We start from the raw sequence: 15,114 nt of genomic DNA on the forward strand, positions 1-15,114 counted from the left end.
GCTTCGCCCCCAATAATTCCTTGAGTGCATCAAAAATAAAACTAAAGTTACACAGAAATTAGTTGGCAACTTAGCCAAATACAGTTTAAAATTTGGTTAGGCCTACGTTATTTTCGACCCACTATAGGTCCATCCAAATCTGAACAATTTTTGTTTTTGAAGGTGTATCCGCAGAAAAAAATCCGATATGACATCATTTGCAAACAAATAGTTTTGATCCCCGAGAGAGCGGCCAATTGCGGAATGCCCACTCGACTCAGCGCGGTGGCCATAGAAGTCGCGCGCCCTCTGCGTTTGGTAACACTTACGTTGCGTCTTGTTCGAGATTACGAAAGAGTGAGTAGAATTTAGACTCCAAATTTTAATAAAGTGAGACCATATAAATTCACAATTTATTCTTAGAATTAGATCTGAATCTTACCACGTTTGCCTAGTTTGCCATATATCATTTGATGTAATTTTGTTGCCTCAAGAGCTGGAGCAGGGAGCTCGGGAGTGCAGTGAGAAAGCAAGCGAAGCTCGACGATTTGTATTGTGAGTGAATGGAGTGGAATATGGATGTTGTAATCGGTCATGTATTGTTATGCCGCCACGCCAGTGTGTCAGTGACTGAGTGAGCGACATTGTTGTGACACTTGTGGGCCGTGGGGAAGCTGGGGGGGGGGGGGGTTAAACAGCTGGCAGCCGTCTGTTTCGAGGAGTTTTTAACATTTCTTATTTCTCGTCACCTACGGGTACATTACCAGTAGTACAGTACTCCAGTACTGATTACCGCCGCCGTGCACAGCCACAGGATAACCACTGGCACGGCATACCCAGTTGTTGTGTGTCCGGACGATCAATTTTAGAAAGTCATCAGTAGAGGCGCCGGTCAGAAAATTGGGATCGTCCCAGAATACAGGGACTGTCTCAGTTTATAAGGATTTCTTCACACTAGAAATCTAGGAAAGTTCATTCACCTGTCAAGTGCCGACACCAATCAAGTGTGCTAGTCAATGTAAACATATCAGGTTTCATAACAAGATTATTGGAAGACGGTAAGTCATGAAAATTAGACGGCGAACTGGGGGGAATTGAGGTCACTGAATCTATTTTTAGCACTCTCAATTTCCGTAATTGCTGTCTTTGTCCCGTAGGGAGAAGTGAAAAAAAAACGTCCCCATAAACAAGGACAGTCTCAATTTATCAAGACATGATTTGTCTTGGTTTATGAGGATATCCTTGTTTTCTGGGACAATCCCAGTTTTTGGACCAGCGCCTCTACTGGTCATTTGGAAAAATTTACAAGGAAATCAATCAATTTTTAGTACAAAATGTCAGGAAATATTATAGAGAACAAAATAGAAGATGATTACAACTATTGATTTCGTATTTGTAGTGTAATCCAATGACAAAAAAGAAGGCTTCAAAAATATAAAGTGTCCGGACACCCGATCCCCCATCCCACTTGCAACACCTTTATTATTTTTAAATTAGCAATACATTACAGATTTCAAATTAAATAAACTTTGGTCTTTGGATATGAAACTTACCAAACGATATGAAGCCAATTTCAATTCCTCTCTGTCTTTCTGGTACTTTATATCAATGATTTTTCTTGATGTCGAAGCAGGCATGGGGCCGATTCGCTGGTTCTCGACTTGAATCTAGACTGTTCGATAGGAAAAATTCGCATTTCAATTGTTGTTTGCGTAATTTCCACCGCAGTATTAAGGATCGGACGGAGTAACTGGCTGAGATTTGGAGGTAAGCGTTTAAAATCCATTTTTATAGATAAGTTCGTGCTGATTTTTAAAATTAGATTACATTAGCCTTAGGCCCTAGGCTATATGATTAAGATTACTAAATAAGTAAATTTAGTATATTGTGAAGATTTAGGCGTGTTTCATATTCTCACATTCGTGTGATGAATGAAAACGTCAAAATTCATTATGAAATGACATGCGTTGTGCGAGGTTAATATACTAACCTCGCATGTTGTGTGAGTACTTTCTCGTAGACGTCGTAGTAGTAGTATACCCAGTTGTGTGTCCGGACGATCAATTTAGAACGTCATTTGGAAAAATTTACAAGTGAAGTTTCATCAATTTTTATTACAAAATGTTAGGAAATATTAATATTTTATATGGCAAGTTCCCCCAAGTCTGCGCAGTCCCCCTTGTCTGCGTATCTGCGCGATTCTAGTAAAAGAAGATACGCAACGAGCACGAAGTTTAAACATGCAATGCAATACATAGACAGGTATTCATAAAAAAATCCGACTGAAAATGGTGGAAAAATAAGGAATTTAGGGCATTTCATGTGATGGCCTCAAAATGCAGCCTTTCTCATCAAAATCCCCGAATTGTGCAAAGTGAATGAGTGCGCAGACATGGAGTATCTTTTTTTTTAATCTGAAAATGACTGCCCGAGGTTTTTTCAAGAAAATCCTATATTTTCTTTCATTTTTTAACGAGAAATTTGGTACACTTACTCTTAATAATAATATAAGGAACATTATTAACTGAAAGATTTTGTGAAATAAGAAGAAATTCATGTTAAATCTTAACTCAAATTGTTAGGTGCGCAGACTTGGGGCCCACCATCATAGAGAACAAAATAGAAGATGTTTACAACTATCGAATTCATATTTTTAGTGCAATCCAAAGACAAAAAAGAAGGCCTCAAGAATATAAACTGTCTGGACACCCGACCCCCCCATTCTACCCAGACGGCTCGCGATCGGGCAGCCGCATTTAGGGGGTAAACCAGGCCTCTTCAAAGAATTTTTTTCATCTCTTGCCCTGTCGGGCAAGTGATAAAAAAATTTGCTTGACCAATAGAAAAAACTGCTTGCCCGATTTTTTTTCAAAAATTCTTTTGCTCTTAATTCAATTCAAGACTTTAATCCAGACACAGCTGCATATGCAGAGATCCATATCATCAAATAACATACATGTAATATACATCAAGACAAACGTGCAAATAGAACAAATAAAGTATAAACAGCGTCCTGGTTGAACTTGATATACTGGCGCTGGCCTCGGCATTTCTTTTTCTTGACTCTTGTTCAAGTTCTGGTCGCCGATCGCGACGACAAAAGTCGCCTATTTTAGTCTGACAACTCATTGTTTATTTGGTTTGAAGTTGAAGCCGAGTCCTGGCCGAGTCAGTCCGAAGCTTGCATGCATTCAGCGCGATCTAGCTCGAGAGTCGGCTGGCTCGCGATCGCTCGTGTACGTATGTACATGTACTGTAGCGCCAGTGTATTAGAGCATGCGCTAAGAGGGCGAGAGAGGGGTTTCCCCAGCTAGCTCCTTCGTCGATTAGTAGCGCATGCGCACAGTATAGTTTAGAAAGTAAGATGGCAGCCCCCATCGAACGGGACCGTTGGCGATAAATTGTCGGTAAATTGGCGCTGATTTGACATGTTTCCATTGTTTTTTTACTGGTATGACATTTTGTATGAGAGATAATTGTCATTTATCGAAAAATTATTAAAATTTACTGTAATATCGTTTTCATTTTCAAAACAACCACTTGCCCGATCGGGTAATTGACTTTGAGAAACATTTGCTTGCCCGCACGTCATTTTCACTTGCCCCGGGCAAGCGGTTTTGTCGCGCCCTGGGGTAAACAATGCAAAAATAAATCTCCCCGAAGGGGCACATCGAGTTTTGTCTTTATTACATAAAAATATATAAAAGAACTAGGCCAAAATACAGATTATATTCCGTTTTGGCCTGAAATGCACCAAAACGGGAAAAAATGAACTTTAAAAAGCTGTTAATGGGGAAAAAACAGTGACTTCAGCTGTCACGCAACTCCACTCGCTGGTTTATCCGAACTTATTATACATATACATATGGCCATTGAGTCCCTGTACAGATCGAGTTAGAACTTTGGTCTCTGTAATTGGTGAGTGGAGCTGGAGCCAACGGAGTTCAGCGGAACAACCAATAAAACTGAGACCGAAGCTTTTGGTCAAGGGGGGATGCTTTGACTTGTCTGCGGCTTCATGAATCTGAAATTGGGGCATTTAAGTCACCAGTCCAATCACTGCTGTTGAAGCGCTGCTGTGCTGTACGAAGTTAACGGTGCCGGTGGTTACTAATTTCACAATAAGTTAGGCTTAACAACAGTTAACTTGTTGATGCCGAAATTTGATTGTATGATAGGGGGACCTAAAACTACGCACTTTGTTTCAAACGATAAAAATTATGCCAATTTTAATATTTGAACAAATTATATCTTTCACTAAACATTGTGGCAAACATTCTAAAGTTAAAAGATCATTAAGAAGAAAATATCGCAAAACTCAAAATTTGATTGTATGATAGGGGGACCTAAAGCTACGCACTTTGTTTCAACAAAAAAAATTATGCCAATTTTAATATTTGAACAAATTATCTTTCACTAAACATTGTGGCAAACATTCTAAAGTTAAAGATCATTAAGAAGAAAATATCGCAAAACTCACGTAATACGAAAATCCTGCTGTGTTTTCCGAACGCCTCATGATTTCGCTGCCCGATGTAGAAGGGGTCCTAAAGCTACGCACTCGATTTTTCATGCAAAAAAGTAGTAATTCCTGTGCCTAAATTTCTAAAATATGTTCACATTATTATAGGATAAAATTAAATTAAAGCAAATATAACTCCAAAATTCCAAACAGTTGTGGGTTTTCTCGGCATTTAGAGATTTACTGCAGCCTCTGTAGAAAAAGTTTGAATAGGAATCGTTCGTCACTCTGCAGTCACAGCTCCACACATGGAGTGCGCATTTGCCATGAAAAACTGCATGCGGGATGAGTGGTGCATACATCTAGCTTTAGGACCCCCTACCATAAATCAATCAAGAATTTGTTTATTTTCAGGCCAAATTCTATTGAACTATTAAGAGTTTGCAAAGAATTCAATTGGCTTGTCAGTAGAAGTCATATTGACCAATATTCTTTAGACTTAAAACGTTGAATATTTTTTATATTCATACTTACCAAACTGATATTCTAATGTTCAAACTAAAAAAACAATATTACCTAGCAATATCTCTTCATTTTTTCAACAAAATAAGCATATTCATTATTACAATACCCGACAAAGTTCAAAATTACACTATTCAAAAGTAGAAAATGATCGCTCACTGAGATTAATCCGTCATCAAGGTCCTCGGATATGGAATACTCTGAATGTGAATGTTACATCGTGCAGCTATTTAAACTCTTTTAAACAAAAATGTAAATCAAGCTTGCTAACTTGCTATCTACTTATAGTCACTAAATATATATATATTTTTTTCTCTCTCTCTAATAATTGGATAATATGTAGGGGAAGGCGTAGCCTCTTGTCGAGACCCTGTCGGCTGCTTTCCGAGCGAACGTGGCAAAGCACGGGAGAGAGCGAAGCAGAGCGCCGCGAGACAGGGCCTCTGGACATCTGTACCGAATTTCACCGACTTTCTTTTGTTTTTTATTGTTTTTACCAATTCACCGACCAAAAACTGGTCGGTGAAAATCATCCAATGAGAGCGCGAGCTGCTATGACGTCATATTAAATATTCATGAGCTCATCTTGAATGGCGACCCTTGGATTCTTGGCGAAGAGTGACGACGAAATATCAAAGAGCACTGAATATGCCTCTAAAATGCTGAATATTGACCGATTTAAGGATTTGCAAGTCGATGAAATTAACTCTGCACTGAAAGGACGAGATGTCTTTGTAAATCTACCCACAGGATATGGAAAAAAAAAGTAATATTTCATGCGATTCCACCGGTCGATCCGGGGCGTCGATTATCGATCTCCGCTGTGCAGTGCAGTGAGGGAAGCTGGAGTGGAGTTGCTGGGAGTTGACTCGAGTCTGACCAGCGGCTGAGCAGTATCTCCCGGGAAGTTTCGGGGCGGTGATGGGTCTGTTACGGCCAGTAGTAATAGTAGTAGTAGTAGTAGTACCACTACTTGTAGCATTTTGCTGGTTATATCCCCTTTAGTGTCCCGCAATTAAATGAATCCCCTGCAGAATAGTGTACTACTATATAGTATTCCGAACCCAAGACGAAACAGCTCTGACATTTCATTGGTTTACTCGGTGACCGGTAATATCATGACTCATGTATATTCATTAGGAAGACGTTCCTCATGAATATATAATTTAGTTCAGATGTCAAGAGGCCCTGGCTCGCGCCAGGCCTAATTCGCTTCGCGAATTAGGAAAGCCCTCGCTTCGCTCGGGAAGCAGCTGCCAGGGCCTCGACAAGAGGCTAGGGAAGGCGGGGTAAGTTGTAACACTTTTTGCATTTTGCATGATAGAATTGATATGACTAATAATATTGTAGAAATAAGTACCTTGCCTTTAAATATGATTCTTGGGAAATCTTTTTCACCTATATACAACTTTCTACCCCCACACTGAAAGTCGTTGTGACCTTTGAAAAAAACGATGTCAAGTGGCACAACTTGCCCCATCTATGGGGTAAGTTGTGCCACCTTCGAGGGTAAGTTGAGCCACAAAAACTATGTACAAAATGTATGCGGGAAGAACCAGCATGTCAATTTTTTATTTAAAGTCTTTTCACTTGCTAATTCTCTAAAAATACCAACATTCTCTAAAAGTAAAAGAACTGTCATGTGAATTTGCTCTTTTCTGCCTGCATATCGATGGCTTTTTAAGGTTTGATTGTGTTTTTATTTACATTACCATAAGAATTACCATGGCTCAACTTGCCCCATGTTTGCTGGCTCAACTTACCCCAGTCCGAACTTAATGCGATAATTTTGCATCCACACATTTCTTATGTATCCATCATGTAAAAGACTGTGACAAGAATGAAGATCCATACCTGGACTGACAATGTTGTTCTTATGCTTTATTATATACATGTAAAGAAGTGTGTGTGTAAAAAACACTTATCTATTTCACACCCTTTTTTACTTTTTTGGCTGAAATTTGTATTTTTCCCTCTAAAAATATACTTTTTGTTTCAAAGTTGAAAACAATGTGGTGGGGTTAATGGTTATGTAATGGGTCATCAATACATGACACCACCATAATGTCTGACTCATTCATTATTGGCCTGGGGGCGGTGGCTCAACTTGCCCCTATGCTCAACTTACCCCGCCTTCCCCTATGTACATTGTGCTTTACCGGTATTTGATGCGTCTCACTCTTTGTGGCTGGTCCACTTGATTGACTGTGTGGTGTGGATGTGTTTGTTTTTGTTTTTGCTTTGTTACTCTGTTTAAACGCTTTTTTTTATCATCTTCTTTGTGTACACAGTCTACTAAATTTTTGTTCCTGGGGGAACATTTAACCCACAAGCTTCACTTTTTATTTCCCCCCTTTTTTCCTCATCTACTATATTATTGTACATGAATTATGAAATGCATTTTTTTTTCTGCTCTCTTTATGTATGTAAATATTTAATGACTAGAAATGCATTTATAATGTTATGTGTTGTAAATATGAATTTGATTTTTTACTGATATGGAAATAAAGACATTGAGCTTGAACATTGAACTTAGTAGAGAAGCACAAGGGCTGTCTTGGCCTTGGTGGCAAGGGCTTGGCAGGGCCATGCCGGCATTGATAAAACGGGAGACTCCAAAATATATATGGAAGATAGTCTCCCATGACATATTTGGGCCATAATGGAACGGGCTACGGAACTGAAAATGTAGTAACGAAAAATATGTGAAGCTTTGGAAGGTTGTCTTTTTTCTTTATTTCTCGATAAGAAGAAAATGCTATGCTTTGGAGTGGCTTTCTTTGTTCTTTTTCTCAATAAGATAAAAATGCTATGCCTTGGAACAGAAATCTTAGTGTAAAAATTTGAGTCCTCTCCGCGGAACTAAATGACCAATTACAAATTGCCCACTTACATGTAACTATGCCATTCATTCATGTCCTTCAAACAGAGCCTGATAGTCGCTGCTTTGTGAGAAACCATGGCAGGAGCACCCCCAGGATTCATACTGGGGATGCACCCCATGGCCTACGCCCAGCCCCAACAGGTCATGCAACAACAACCGCCGCAGCAGCCGGTCAAACAGGTGCAACAACAGGTACCCAGTTACATGTCAGAGGAGAAGCTCCAAGAAAAGGGTATGTTGCTTTTTTGATTGCAGTGACTTATTTTGTTGGACTGACTTCCTGACCAGCTTTTGGTTATTCAGAGAGCCTTGTAAGCTTAATTATTTGTGGAGCCTTCCTTAAAGGTCAAGTCCACCCCAGAAAAATGTTGATTTGAATAAATAGAGAAAAATAAAACTAGCATAACGCTAAAAATTTCATCAAAATCGGATGTAAAATAAGAAAGTTATAACATTTTAAAGTTAAAACAGTGATATGCACAACTCAGTGACATGCAAGTGAGACAGTCGATGATGACCCCCACTCACTATTTCTTTTGTTTTTTATTGTTTGAATTATACAATATTTCATTTTTTACAGATTTGACAATGAGGACCAACTTGACTGAACCATATAGTATTAAACATTGCTAATTTCATATGTTCAGGAAGGAATTAATCATTGTTTCACTTGACAATGAGGAGAAAATTAGAATAATCCATATTTCCAATAAAAAAATACAAAATAAATAGTGAGTGGATGATGTCATCAGTCTCCTCACTTGCATATGGACCAGGATGTGCATATACATGTAACTCTTTTTGTGAAATTAAGCGAAACTTAAAAAAGTCATAACTTTCTTATTTTACATCTGATTTTGATGAAATTTTTGGTGTTATGCTTGTTAGATTTTTCTCTTTTTATTTGAATCAACTTTTTGTTGGGGTAGACTTAAGGTTCTGTCACTCCTGGACGTTTTTGCCAGCGTATGCCAATGTAATGTAACCTGAGGCCAACATGTAGTTCATGACAAATTGGAGAGGTGTCCCTTCTTGTCACAATTCAATTTATATTCATGTTGTATTTCTTGATTGATTTCTTTCAAATTATTACCAGTCACGGATTCCCCTTCAAGAATCTTTCCTTAAATCTGATTGGTAAGGAGTAAGGTTCCCAGGTTTGAACAGATGTGATTCAATTTATTTTGAAGCAAGGTTACAATAAATCCCTTATTTGTATTTTCCAGCTCGCAAGTGGCAGCAGCTCCAATCTAAACGTTATGCTGAGAAGCGCAAGTTTGGTTTCGTGGATGCTCAGAAGGAGGACATGCCACCGGAACATGTGAGGAAAATCATTCGTGATCATGGTGACATGACCAACAGAAAGTTCCGTCATGACAAAAGAGTCTATCTCGGGTAAGTACTCAATTATCTCCCCCCAAAAAAATATATATACATATATTTAAAAGTTTTTGAATTATGATTTTCTACTGAAAACACCTAATTATTAAAAGACTCTTTTGCTTTCTCTCATTGTCATTTCTCTCTCCCCTCTTTTATAATATTTAACTTGCAGACATATTATCTTAGCTCTGCTAGATTATTTCTTTCTCTCTCCATTTGATCCCTCTTCATATTTTCCCTCTCTTCTTCTACATGTAATTTATCAATTCATTATTCATCAATAATTTTATTGAAAATTTCAATAAAATTATTGATGAAATGTGACTATTCATCCTCTACTACTCGCCCTGAGAATAGGTTAACTGCAATCAATAGTATAAAACTATTTTACAATGTGCAATTAAATCATATTTGGATGATATTTATTTTATCCTTTTTTAAGTTCACCATATTTTTTGTAGAGGTCTACGCCGAAGTTAAAATCACCCAAGGAATATCCATGTACAATTTTTCACCGCTCCTGGGTTTCATCCCAATTCTTCCTGTTGCAGAGCCCTGAAATACATGCCCCATGCTGTACTGAAACTGATGGAGAACATGCCCATGCCGTGGGAGCAGATCCGAGATGTTTCCGTCCTTTACCATATCACTGGGGCTATCTCATTCGTCAACGAAGTCCCCAGGGTGATTGAGCCATGCTACATAGCACAATGGGGGTAAGATTGTCCAATATACAAATAATATACTTGTACATCGGTGTGGATATTGTAAGAGTTATAGGCACAAGGTTCCTTATTACTTTGTTTATTTTGATTGTTAATTTGCTACTGTGTTTGGTTATGTTATGTGATGTGATGAATAAAGATTATTTGATGAAAATGATGCACAAATTATTTACCTCCTGTATTAAACTGAAAGCAATTACATGTTGAACATGTGGAACAACATTCACTTCTAAATACATGTAGAGTGGGGTAGTTCATCACCAATGTGTGCTTATCTGTTGAGAAGTATGAAAAACGTTTAGGGAATTTTCAATCTTTCAGCCTGTATTTCCTTCCCTTCTTCACATTACACATGGTGAACCATAAACCTTCTCCACGTTTAGGGAATTGTACAAAATATTAATTCATGTGGTTTTTTAGTGTGTGTGTAACAAGTTTGTTTATGTGATTTATTTTGCATTTTGGTTTCTTGTCAGATTTTATTTACATTTTTGTTCCTGAAATCTTTCTTGCCTAGACATGGCCAAGGTAGGGTTAGGTTAATGTGAAAATCTGATCATTCTTTAAAAATAGAAATTCAACTCTGTTTTCTGTGTCAAGATTTTGGTGTCTGTGAGGTATGCACAACATTGGTTCATTTGTATGACTGTTAGCCTTTGACCTTTGACCCTGACAGTTCCATGTGGATCATGATGAGGAGGGAGAAGCGTGATCGACGTCACTTCAAGAGGATGCGTTTCCCGCCATTCGACGATGAAGAACCTCCCTTGGACTATGCTGACAACGTTCTTGATGTGGAACCCCTGGAACCCATCCAAATGGACCTGGACCCAGAAGAAGACTCTCCGGTCTATGAGTGGTTCTATGATCACAAGCCCCTTATTGACTCCAAGTAAGTCTGCCTCTTAAGTTCAGTTGCCTAATGTATACATGCATTTATATTCACAGTAAATCAGAGCAATTCTAGAATAGAGAAGAAATATATAACTTTTGTGAAATTAATTTCTATTAAAAGGACAATAAATGTTTATCTTTTTTATGACAAATAGAAGTCACATTCATTTATGATTCAGTGACCTAGGAAATTATTTGTCAGGGATTCATTTCAATTTTCTTAAACCCTCTCAGACCGGTTGCTTGCATGAATTCACGTTATCAAACGCAGCTTCATTTTCTTGTTTTTTTTTTTAATGGTTCCCTTAGTGACTGGCTGGCATGTCGTCAGTGTTTTGTTTTGAAAAAAAGTACTGATGACGTGCCCGCCGATCATCGCAATCAAACTCTTAACGTTTTATCTTTCTTTATACTTGTATCCAGCTCTGTGTATGATAATTAATTTTAATGTTACTGTGTGGCGATGCATTCCGGTACTCTGTTCTATTTGTGAATCATTTTCTATAATCATTCTTATGTTTTATTCTTGGTTTCCCTTTTTTCAAGCCTTTGAGGCTTTTTGGAATACGTTTTTCTTTCATTATTTTTTTAAAATCTCATCTTAATGTTTCATGATTATATTTGTATATTTATGTTCAAAATAATGTATGATATTTGTATGTTTTTACATGTATATATTATTGAAAGAAATAAATGAGAGTATTTTCACTCTCCCTCAATACAAATTTCAATTTTTTCCATGACTGCTACACAAAATATCCACTGTGAAGTAGGAATTCACTTAGAAATTCTAGAACTGCATAGAATGTTGTTGAAACTGTTTCTGAAAAGACCCAAACTGCTCATCAGATATCAAACATTTGAATCATTCCTCGTAACCTGCTGAGATATTAATGTCACCCACTCGCTGTTTTCTGGCTAAACAGGATGGTCAACGGCACCAGCTACAAGTCATGGAATCTGACCTTGCCTGTCATGTCGACCCTCTACCGTCTCGCCAACCAACTCCTCACTGATCTGGTAGATGACAATTACTTCTATCTGTTTGATCTCAAGTCCTTCTTCACTTCCAAGGCTCTCAATATGGCCATCCCTGGTGGACCCAAGTTTGAACCTCTGGTCAGGGATGCAAACCTTCAGTAAGTCTACTTATGATGGTATGAAATTTCGCATGTGAAGGAAGAAAGATGCTGTATTCAACAAGACGTAGCTGATTTGAAAAGAGTGCCTCTTTCACTGAATACGAAATCTTGTTCCATTGCTCAGATAAGAATATTCGCTATTTTAGTTGTACAATACTTTGGGAGTTAGGAAGAATAATATATTTTTCCAACAGGAACCTCTAAAAATGAGGGAAGAACTTTCAAAGCAATGAACAAAATTTGCTGAGCAGCATGCGTAGCTAGCTCTGATTCAGCGTGCATCATATCTGCAGCAGCAATGTACATTTAGCCATTGGTCATTGCTCTAGGTAAATAAATGGTAATGATATATCTGCAAAGTTCTTAGAGACGTCGTTCCGATGTGTTTAGCGCCATATAAAAGCAGAATACTACCAAAGAGCTCAAAAGTTTACTGTATTTCAGATCTACGAACGGCAGTGTTTAGATTTTAGAAATGCCTTTTTTTTAATTTTCACAGGGATGAGGATTGGAACGAGTTCAATGATGTCAACAAGATCATCATCCGGCAGCAGATCAGGACCGAATACAAGATTGCCTTCCCTTACCTCTACAACAATCTACCCTACTATGTTCATCTGACATGGTGAGTAGAGTACACACATAACTTTGAATGGGACTGTAGTATAATGATTGTGAATTACTGATTCATGATGAAAATGTTGTCATGTAAAAGCAATTTGATTGTGGATATTTCAGATACTTATTGAATGAGTCCATACCAAATGTGTTATGATACTATTGGAACTGAAAATTGACATTCATGTTATTGAACTAAAAAATCACACATAATGACAAGTATAAGTTAGCTTTTAATTTGTTTTTATTTTGATTGTCTTGAATGCAGGTACCATACACCAACAGTTGTCTTCATCAAGACAGAAGATCCTGATCTACCTGCCTTCTACTTTGATCCTCTCATCAACCCTATTTCCCACAGACATGCTGTCAAGGTAATGTTTTACGGAAGTTTGGCCCAACAGTGCTTCAGTCACACCAGTGAAACAAGCTCCAAACCATCTGATGATATGTGATTGTTCAGTCTGGAGTTGGTTTGTCAGTGTGACTGAGCACGTATCGGAGAGTTTTCTACTGCCATCCCAGGAATAGACTGCTTTTTTTTTGCTAACCCGTTGAAGACTGGATTTTGTGATTCCCATATGCTCTGTACATGGACCACCTGGTTCCAGTAGCCAGCGGTTTGATGGCACATAGATAGAATGATGGGATGCATTGTGGGGCATCGGTCATGTGCAAGAACCGCCCAGTGCACACCGCTCATGCAGTTGAAAATTAAAAGAAATATATGAAATATTATTTCTGTTTAAAATATGTTGAGAAACTAACTAGTTTATGGGTTGTGTAACAAGAAAATCTTAACTCACTGAGGTTGCATGGTTGATACTGTTGACCGAAGATGATCCAGAAGTTATTGAGAGCGGTGTTGGCTCAGTCGGTAACGCGTCTGCCCGTCGAACCAAAGATCGTGGGTTCGAGTCCACCCCGGGCGGATGACTGAAGCCAGTGCGTTGTGTGTAAACGTCTCTCCCATGTTTCATAGATGCAGGCTATATTACAATGGAAAACACTCCATCCCTCGGATAGGACGTTAAATGGAGGCCCCGTGTAGAGGAGAGTCACCACCTTTGCACGTAAAGAACCGACTGCACTATTCGTATAAGAGTAGGGGGAAACCCCGGTGTAGTGGTCCACCTGCATTCCCCCCAATCAGTTATATCGGGAGGAGAGACCTGCGGGTCATAGTGATTCAGTTTGCTTTTCGCCTCCCAGGCACAGGTGACGCCAAACAAAATAATAAAATAAAATCTGTATGAGACAAGATATTATAAACCGCTGATGAACAACCCAAAATTTCTGAGCTGCATGCATAGCTAGCTGTGATTCAAGTGTGCATCGTATCTGCAGCAAAAGTTAAGGAAGTGTAATAAAACTGCATGAAAGATTCAACATTGTATAACAAAATTGTTTTAAAAATCTAGACCTTACAATTTTTTAACAATATAAAAACAAATTAAAGTTATCTTTTTTATCTCATCTACTTCATCTATTTGGTCAGCCAAATTTGAATATTGTCAACACCTAACGACATTGCGACAATTCTTCATCTGTACAGAACGCAGAGCCTCTTCCAGACGATGACGAGGAGTTTGAGCTGCCAGACTACGTCCAGCCATTCCTACAGGAGCGGCCCCTGTACACAGACAATACAGCCAATGGCATTGCCTTACTGTGGGCCCCACGACCTTTCAACCTGAGGTCAGGCAGACACAGGAGAGCCATGGACATCCCCCTTGTCAAGACATGGTAAGATTTGAATCATTTGAACCACATACTAAGAATGTTGCTCTCCAATAGACTGGTGAAGAGTGAAACATTCGATCGTCACCTCTTTGAAAAAATTGTCGTCCTTTGTTCTATCTAGAATGAAACCAACTTTCTACTGCTTTTTAAACTAAACATTTCATGCATCTCAAAAAGTAAAAAAAAAACTCTTTTGAGTTCAGTAAACCGTCACACAAAACTTAGCAGTGATCGTAGAACATATTTTTTAACAATCGATTGCATTGGCTACAATGTATATTTAATCATTGAAATCAACCATACGATTTATCGCTAACCTTTGTGTTAGGGGACCCAGGCATTCTGTTTGCAAGCCCTCAATAAAGCATTTAACCATGGAGAAAGTTGGAACTAATGACAAACATCTGTATTGCCTTTTCCATCAGGTATCGTGAGCATTGTCCCAGCGGTCAGCCCGTCAAGGTGCGTGTCTCATACCAGAAGCTCCTCAAGATCTATGTCCTCAATGCTCTCAAGCACAAACCACCAAAGTCACAGAAAAAGAGGTAATATAGTTGAGATTATTTGTTTTTATTAATTAGTGAATGGTTTCACTTATGGTGAATGATTTCAAAATACTAAAAATAGCAACCCAAAGGCCGTATTACATTAAGTTACAATGTACGGACATATAAAAACGACCTTAGATGTTTCTCGGTGTTTTATATCAATACTACCACTAGCTACGAAAATGTGCTTTATAATGGAAATAAAACCCATTAA

General features: G+C 38.4%; 1 protein-coding gene across 1 annotated transcript in view; it reads left to right on the forward strand.

Annotated features, from left to right (window-relative positions):
• The first annotated feature begins 234 nt into the window (after window positions 1–234).
• LOC129254356 (pre-mRNA-processing-splicing factor 8) overlaps window positions 235–15,114 on the forward strand; it is a 44,669-nt gene continuing 29,789 nt past the window's right edge. The window contains exons 1-10 of the mRNA XM_064115542.1: window positions 235–336; window positions 7,893–8,079; window positions 9,074–9,242; window positions 9,782–9,946; window positions 10,632–10,847; window positions 11,776–11,988; window positions 12,491–12,616; window positions 12,878–12,983; window positions 14,165–14,355; window positions 14,778–14,897. Coding sequence (XP_063971612.1) covers window positions 7,923–8,079; window positions 9,074–9,242; window positions 9,782–9,946; window positions 10,632–10,847; window positions 11,776–11,988; window positions 12,491–12,616; window positions 12,878–12,983; window positions 14,165–14,355; window positions 14,778–14,897 — 1,463 coding nt within the window. The 5' untranslated portion in view covers window positions 235–336; window positions 7,893–7,922. The remainder of the gene's footprint in view (window positions 337–7,892; window positions 8,080–9,073; window positions 9,243–9,781; window positions 9,947–10,631; window positions 10,848–11,775; window positions 11,989–12,490; window positions 12,617–12,877; window positions 12,984–14,164; window positions 14,356–14,777; window positions 14,898–15,114) is intronic.

Source organism: Lytechinus pictus, chromosome 2, assembly GCF_037042905.1.
Source record: "Lytechinus pictus isolate F3 Inbred chromosome 2, Lp3.0, whole genome shotgun sequence".
Lineage (NCBI taxonomy): Eukaryota > Metazoa > Echinodermata > Echinoidea > Temnopleuroida > Toxopneustidae > Lytechinus > Lytechinus pictus.